Genomic DNA, 7,822 nt, shown 5'->3' on the forward strand with positions numbered 1-7,822 from the left:
CCGCGCGGCTGCTCTTCCCTCAGCGCGGGGGGAAGGCCGCCCTAAGGCCGGGCCGGCGCTGATGGCGCTCTTCTGCCCCAGGGCCGCCAGGATGTCGGTGTCGCACAGCTCCAAGCTGAACAAGGCGGTCAGGGACCAGTACATGAAGCTGCCCCAGGGCGGCTCCGTCCAGGTCACTTACGTCTGGATCGACGGCTCGGGCGAGGGGCTGCGCTGCAAGACCAGGACCCTGGACCGCGAGCCCAAGAGCATAAAAGGTGAGGCTGGGCCTGGTGGCTTGGAGCCACCGCGCTGGCCCTCTGCTCTGGGTGGGGAGCGCCGTGGTGTGTGCACATCTGTTATGGGGGGGGGGTTGTAATTTTATTTTAATAGTGCAGTGCATGCAGGGAGCTTCTTACCCCTCTGAGGATTATACAGCATGCATGAGTGGAGCTGAGGCTTGTTTTCATCCGGTTGTATGAGGTAGTGAACAGCCAGTTTCCTTCAGAATAGCTGGTTTGCTAATCTCTAATTTTTCTACCATTAGACTCAAGAGAGAAGCAAGGGGGGGGTCCCAAGGTCCCTTTCCACAGGGCAAATGAGCAGAGTTGGCTTGTGATGCGACTTGTCTGGCTGCTGTGGGCAAGTGACCCCTGCATAGTTGAGTCCTACTCGGCTGTAATAGCGATGGTGACCCTACCCTGGGTGGCTTAAGTGCCTTGAGTGTTGAAAATCCAAATCCAGTATCTCCTTTTCACCAGCCAAGCAGATGCTGGAGGCAGTCCCTAATTCTTCCTGTCCCCCACCTTTATAATTGGAGGGGCCACCGTTGTGAGCAGTGGCTGAAAGATTGGCCTCCAAGCAGATATAGTAGAAGCAACAGCTCCACTGATTTCCTTGTGAAGGAGTCCTCAGTGGCGTGTCTGGGTGGGTAATGGGGTGCGTTCTCCTTGGGATCTCCATCAATGCAGCAATTTGGGAGGCTTACTGCGAGTTGTCTTCTGCTCCTCTCGCCCCCAGACATCCCAGAATGGAATTTTGATGGATCCAGTACGGGCCAAGCAGAAGGCTCCAACAGCGATATGTTCTTGATCCCAGTCAGGATATTCAGAGATCCTTTCTGTCTGGACCCTAACAAGCTAGTACTGTGTGAAGTCCTGAAATACAACAGAAAACCTGCAGGTGAGGATCTTGTGCATTTGCCTAAGGTGGTTGTTACTGGGATTGGTGTGCTACCAGACGGACCCGTGGGTGGTTTGCATGACAGCATCAAAACGTTCAGTGCCTCTCGAATGCTGAGCACCCAAAAACTCACTAGGATTCTGTGGGAAGCTGCAGGTGCTCCGTGGCTGATCACGAACTGACCTGTGAGAAGTGAATATATTGCTTAGGGCTGCAGAAATCCTATATCAGTCGGTATCGGCAAGTTCTGCCTTAGCGCATAGTGCAAGGGCAAGGGGAATTCTATTGTCTGGCAAAAAATAATGCTAATATTCTGCATGCTTCTTGTCAGCAGAGGTCGCCACATGTCTCGCAAATCAGACATCCCAAAAAAGGGATCTGCCCTTTAATTCAACAGCTCTTTGGAGCCTGCATTTGAGAACATAAACTTGATGATTAGTAGTTTACAACCCTGAAAGCTGTAAATCTGAAACGTTCAGAACTCTTAAAAACGAGCTTCACGTCTCGGCTCATAATGTAATGCTTGTAGCCCTGGTTCAGCACCATGTTCACAGCTACTTCGTTGTTGCTTGTACAAAACTCCGCTTATTTGCGTTAAGGCAACTAGCAAGAGCCAGATCTGAATCTGAATGCGAGTAGCAACGTCTTTGGCTGTACTATGGCTTTATCCTTCTTTCTATTCTGTTCTGGGCAAAGGGAAATATGAGGTCTGATGGAGGGGTAGCAGAAGTCGGTCATCTGGTTGTCCTAGGTGTATATGAAGAAGTTGATCCCTGTTCTGCAACTAACCTAGATACATAGTGTGAAAGTTAAGGAGGTAGATCTGGGAAGCATTTAACTTGTAATGAAGAAAGGGGTAGCATGGCTTCTGTGAGAGGATTTGTGGACAGAGATGCCTTCTGGCCAGTAAGAGAGAGGAGGGTTACATCTCCAGCCTCAACTTGAGGGCCTGACTTTGTGACCATGTGCTAGTCCTCCTTAGGGGTGGAGGTCTGTGAGCTGTCATAGCTGAAGACAGACCTTAGTTGGTGTTGAAATACTAATACCCATTTTTCCCCCCTTTGTGTGAAGTACTGCAGTCTTAACTTCCTGACTTGATTTTTTGGAAGCTACTCGATTGTTTTGCTAGTATGAGCTCTACTTCCCTTCTAACCAAGGCCATTCTCAAAGAAAAGCCGTTCTCTTTGGGTAACTGTTCAATAGCATGAAGGCTTGATATGGCTGGAAAGCTCTGTCCTGGGTCTGTTCACATAAATCTGGGTTAGGAAAAGTCTGAAAGGAGACTGTGCCATATATCAGGATGATCCTAATGCTTTACAAACACCAATCCCCAAGCTGTTAGCATAGACCAATTCATTTGAGTGGCAAGGATTTTTGTGGGTATTATCCTTTATTGGACCAGCTGCATGATTGGGAAAGAGTTAGAAAAGTTTTCAGTGCACTGCAACGTATGTCTAAGTCTGTCCCAACCATGAAGCTGGTCCAATATGATAGCACCCACAAAAATCCCTGCCTTAGCTTATTTCTTAGACCATCATGGCTAAAACATCCCTATCAGTGTGTGGTCCAAAAGCTTACTTGTTTTTTCTTACTGTCTAAATGCTTTAAGTGGGCATGCTCTAAAATGAAATTTCATTTGCTCCTCTTCCCATTAGTTCAAAATGGTGCAACTGGTGTGATTACTAGAATCGTAAAAGACCTAAATGTTAAGGTATCAGTTACTGCCTGGAGGCTGCCTCTCCTTAGGAATAATAATGCTCCATTTGCCATGTCTCTCCTCCTGCCTATATTCTTGGTTTCACAGCGTGTTTAGCATTCGCACAGTCTTGCTTGGGGATCCATATCTTCATGACAATCAGGGTTGTTCTGGTTTCCTTTACTACCACTCTGAAGGAGAGGTTATGGTGACTTCTTGCAGGAGCTGATTGTGGGAATCGTGACTTGTCTATCAGTTGTCCTGGATGCTTACCAAGAACAACATAGAGAGGAAAGAATGCACTGGAAAAAGCTTGGTTTTAGGGGCAGGTACACAGGGTGGAAAGGTTAAGGAGCTAGACTGGCAGTGAGAGGGATTGGGTATGCACCAATCCACTGTGTCACCTTGGGGTACATTACATAATCTCTCTGTACCAGTCGGTGAAAGGAAAAGAATATTTGCCTACTGGTGGTAATGGTTCTAGTGATAAGCTAAGTCCATACGCACAGGGCAGATAGCCAGGTGTTGAGGAGATGGGGTAGTTATATGACTACTTAGATATACGTTTGGGGATTTTTGTGCAAATTTTAACGGAATGGGTTTAAACAGAGTCTTCATTTATAAATTGCATGCACATTTTGATATGAAATTCTGAAATCTGCTGTATCTCTAAGTGGGCAGAGGAGAAGGGAAACCTTATATAACAGGTGTTACTTTTCCTTATTCCTCGTGTTGGATTAGATGTAGCAGACACTTCCAAGCTCAAACAAAGCACAGGGATTTATAAACCTGTGGCATACAGAGAAAGGTAGGATTATGGGTTGTTAGTAACCTGAAAGGCATTGCTTGCAGAATGCAAACAAGGATGGGAGATCAGCTGCAGGACAGCCCTCAGTATAGTTCACAAGGATCTTTTGCACCAACTAAAGTCTCTTCAAGTAAGAGAGAGCCTCAAGTGCTTGTCTGAATTGGAAGCGCTGGAGGGTGGATGGTCCCAGGGTGTAAGTGTTGAAGGTCTAACAAGAAGATCTCTCCTTTCCAGAGACCAACCTGAGGTACACCTGTAAGAAAGTCATGGACTTGACTAAAGACAGCCACCCTTGGTTTGGAATGGAGCAAGAATACACACTGCTGGGGATCAACGGACACCCGTACGGCTGGCCTGATAATGGGTTTCCAGGTCCACAAGGTAAGAGGTAGTTACTTCTTCCTCAAACATGCATGCAGAGCTCGTCCACTGCTCTAGTGGGTCTTTTTTCTTTTCTTTTTTTTTTAATACTGACTGGCAAGAGAGATCTAACCCTGGAAGGTGTCGAACACTCCTGGCTCCTGTCTGCTCTTACAAATGTTAAAGATAATCCATGCTTCACAGAAACTGCCAAGATCCAAACCTATCCAGAAAGATGCACCTGTGATGCCTCCCTGACCAGGGCCCCCAAACCTTCCATAAGAATTACAAGGGGAGAAGCCAGTGGGACTCAATGCAGGGGCTGCCTTACGATATTGGCTCACAAAACGTGTTCTCACTTGCTTGAGTGAGAGAAACCAAATGAAAGCATCTTGCTTGGGAGCCTTTCCCACTTCTGCAGCAAACTGGGACTAATGGGTAGATGACCTGAGCTTGCTTATGCAGCTGCTCTTCTCACTTCAAAAGGTATTGCTGGCATCTGATCGAACCACAGGCTTCTTGCCTGGGTGTCTGTCAAAAACCACATTCGGGCAACTGCACGTAACTTTCTTGGGGGAAAAACTTAAAATGCAGGCAACTTAGTGCCAAGGTTAGGTAATTAGCAGTTGTTTATCTGCTGCACTGTGCGCCATGCAGCTCACGTGATGTACAGTGGTGTGGTGCCACTCGTTTTTGACTGGTACCCAAGATTAAATAACTGTTTTGGCCCTAGAACTTGTTTAAGGGTTTGAGAAGTTGACTGGAAAAAAGTCTGCACATGGTTAATAATCAGACAAGCGCTTGCATGTCAAGGCTTGGGCCCTCCAACAAAATCCCTGCTCTTGGACACAAGCAAGTTTGGTCACCTAGATGGGCCTGAGAGAGGGCTGAAGGGAGTGCTGCTGGAGAAGGTTTCTTCCTTCCTTTCAATTTCTTCTGGTAGCCGCTGACTTTTCTTTTCAGAATCTTTTTCTTTTTACCCTGGATTTGTACTGAAGGTCTACATTTAATAGCCCTTTTTGAAGAAGGAAAACCTGTAAGACATTGAAGCAAGTTAAGAGTGTTGAAGGCAATTTTGGCACTTGTTACAGTGAACATTGGCAATATCAAAGGCCTCAAAAAAACTCAAAAAGTTTTTCTATTACAAGATCCAGCTCATAGTGGAACAGTTCTTCACTTTGTATCTCCCTCCTGCCCCCACACTTAACAGGTTGGGAAGGTACATCCAGTGCATTGTCTCTTCTGGAATTTAGCAGCACTTCTTGGTGCTTATCTGCAGTCGAAATGGGGCACGTCAAGTTTGTTTGAGAGGTACCCTGGAATCCTGGCAGAAGACTAGATGGTTCAGTGTTGGAAATGGAGCTTTTAACCTCCCTAATGGTTACTTCCACCAGTCCTCCTTCAGTCATGACCTACAGTTATTCTAGCTACAAGCTGTTCAGTGGCCTCTGCAGCAGAAGGCATTGATGATCAGCTTGGCTTCTGAAGGGCAGACTCCATATCCCAAAGGTCACCCTTTGAGTTGGTTGCATTATTTGCAGCCTCAAGAGAGGCAAGTGATTGGGCACACCAGAGAGCATTCACCTCCCACCTTGGGGATAACCCCTTCCTCTCCATTAGAGGTGTTGTTGAGGAACCTGCAACTTCTATGGCTATTCCTTGGGCTCTTTCCAGGGCCCCTCCAGGCTTCCCACCTGCAGTGCTCATGGGGATGCTGGTGCTGCTGCTAGAACAGGGGTAGGCAATTATTTCAGGCAGAGGGCTGCTCACTGAGTTTTGGCAAGCCATCGGGGGCCACATGACAGGCAGCCAGGGGCAGATAAATATTAATTTTCTAAATTTTTTTTTTAAGGGCCCTGCAGGCTAAATGGAATGGCCGGGCAGGCTGCATCTGGCCCACAGACCACATTTTGCCCACCCCTGTGCTAGCAACATTGTGGTAACTTTTTTTCTCTCATTTTTCTTCCAGGCCCTTACTATTGCGGGGTTGGAGCAGACAAGGTGTACGGGCGCGACATTGTGGAGTCCCATTACAAGGCATGTCTCTATGCAGGGGTGAAGATCTGTGGCACCAATGCTGAAGTCATGCCCTCTCAGGTATGTGTGGAAAAGGTGCTTCTTGCATGTCCTGTCAGGGTAGCAATTTCATTTAGCCAGGAGGCTTTTTTTGTGGGGGGAGACATGGGCGTCTGCCTGACGGTGCCCCAAGCATAAGTCCTGAAGTATTGTCCCCAAGGATCAGGTTCTTCCAGTCTTCAACTGCACCCTATTTACAGTTTCCTAGTACTTCTTACCCAGTAAAGAAGGGAGCTTTTCCAGTAAAACTACTTTGAAGGGGCATAGTGCATTTCTGTACTGCATCTGGTCTCCACTGTTGGAAGGTGAAAGCAGGAGTTTCCCAAGTTGCTATTGTGGCTAGATTTCCTCTCCCCTGGCTCAGTCCCTTGTCATCTGCTTATACCTGAATCAAGCAGCCCCTGAATCGGCTAAGACTTTTTATAAAGGAAAAGTTGTGACAGTCTAGCTGATGGTGCAGTAACATTTTTTAACTACTAACAGCTCTTGTGTAAATGCTCCTACTTCAGACTTCTCAAAGTTGCAATACTTATTTTTGAAGTAGCGCCTTAAATATAAAGTTCTTGCGGTTTGTGTGTAAATAAGGTGCAGTAAGCTTGTAATGAGACGTTTTCCAGCTTGCTGCTGTTTGTTGTTCTCCAGTTTGTGTGGCTAGTGATCATGGTAGCATCTGTAGATAAGGCATTGCTGCAGTGGAAGCATGAGGGGGAGAGGCTCTGCAGCGCTCCACTGAGTAGAACCAGTCCATATGCTTGCTTGGGAATGAGCAGGTGGGGAAGGATGAATTGCAGACGTGGATTTTCTGATGCCGTGTATCTGTATAACCTAGCTCTGCCCCTTCTACCAGCTGGGAATCAAAGAGCTCACAGGGAGATTCTGGCTCAGACCCCAGTTGGAAGGGAAATTGTTGGATTTTTTTTGGAATTAATTCAGGGAAGTCCTATGGCACATGTCTAGTAAGCAGTAAGGTTAGATGCTCGTAACCTAACTTTGTAATGTAGGACTATATGGTTCTAGTTCTGCTGAGGGCAGTTGTACCTAGTCTTGAACTCGATTTACTCTGCACTAAAGTGAACCTTCCTCAGCTTCCTTCACCTGGTATTTTCTTCAGTGTCCTACTTGTGGTCCTTGCAAGGCTGCGGGATGTCTGCAGATGCCATATCCCTGAAATGTATCAGTTACGGGAATCTGACTAGGCCCCTGCTTAGTCACTCAGGGAGAAGCTGCTAGCTCGAGTAGAGAGGAGGTGCATTGAGCCCAATCCCCTGCTATCATAGGCAGCCATACAACAGATAAAATCGCATATTAAAAAGTAGCTAGTTTCTGAAACAGCCATTGTAACTAGGGGTGTGATAACCCTTGCTTCACCAGTGGCTAAAAGTCTTCTAACTTCCATCTTAAACTTATTCGTGGCCAGTGTCCATGCGTTTGTTCTTGTGCTAAAGTTCCTTTAGCTTAAATAGGTCGTCTTCCTCCCTGGTGCCATGCCCCATTCACGTATGTTATCAACAGCAATCCTGCTTCCCTCGGCCTTCATTTTTTAAAATTAAAAGCCAAATTCTTTTACTTGTCAAGGGGACCTCCAATCCCCTGATCATCCAGGTAGTCTTTCCTTTAGTGGGCCTCAGTTACACTTGGTGTAATCTACTGTCAGTGGCTGAGGGAAGAGAATTATAAACCCCAGTATTCATGGCAGTGTCTTCTCTCTCCTTTTCTAGTGG

The 7,822-nt window shown here is 46.7% G+C and overlaps 1 protein-coding gene across 1 annotated transcript in view; it reads left to right on the forward strand.

The window, feature by feature from the left end:
- Positions 1-57: 57 nt before the first annotated feature.
- Positions 58-7,822, forward strand: part of LOC109292860 (glutamine synthetase) — a 14,350-nt gene continuing 6,585 nt past the window's right edge. Inside the window, exons 1-4 of the mRNA XM_019510468.1 lie at positions 58-257; positions 1,000-1,161; positions 3,900-4,046; positions 5,995-6,122. Coding sequence (XP_019366013.1) covers positions 62-257; positions 1,000-1,161; positions 3,900-4,046; positions 5,995-6,122 — 633 coding nt within the window. The 5' untranslated portion in view covers positions 58-61. The remainder of the gene's footprint in view (positions 258-999; positions 1,162-3,899; positions 4,047-5,994; positions 6,123-7,822) is intronic.

This window comes from Gavialis gangeticus, unplaced genomic scaffold (assembly GCF_001723915.1).
Source record: "Gavialis gangeticus isolate Ggan-Ray unplaced genomic scaffold, GavGan_comp1, whole genome shotgun sequence".
In the NCBI taxonomy this organism is placed as follows: domain Eukaryota; kingdom Metazoa; phylum Chordata; order Crocodylia; family Gavialidae; genus Gavialis; species Gavialis gangeticus.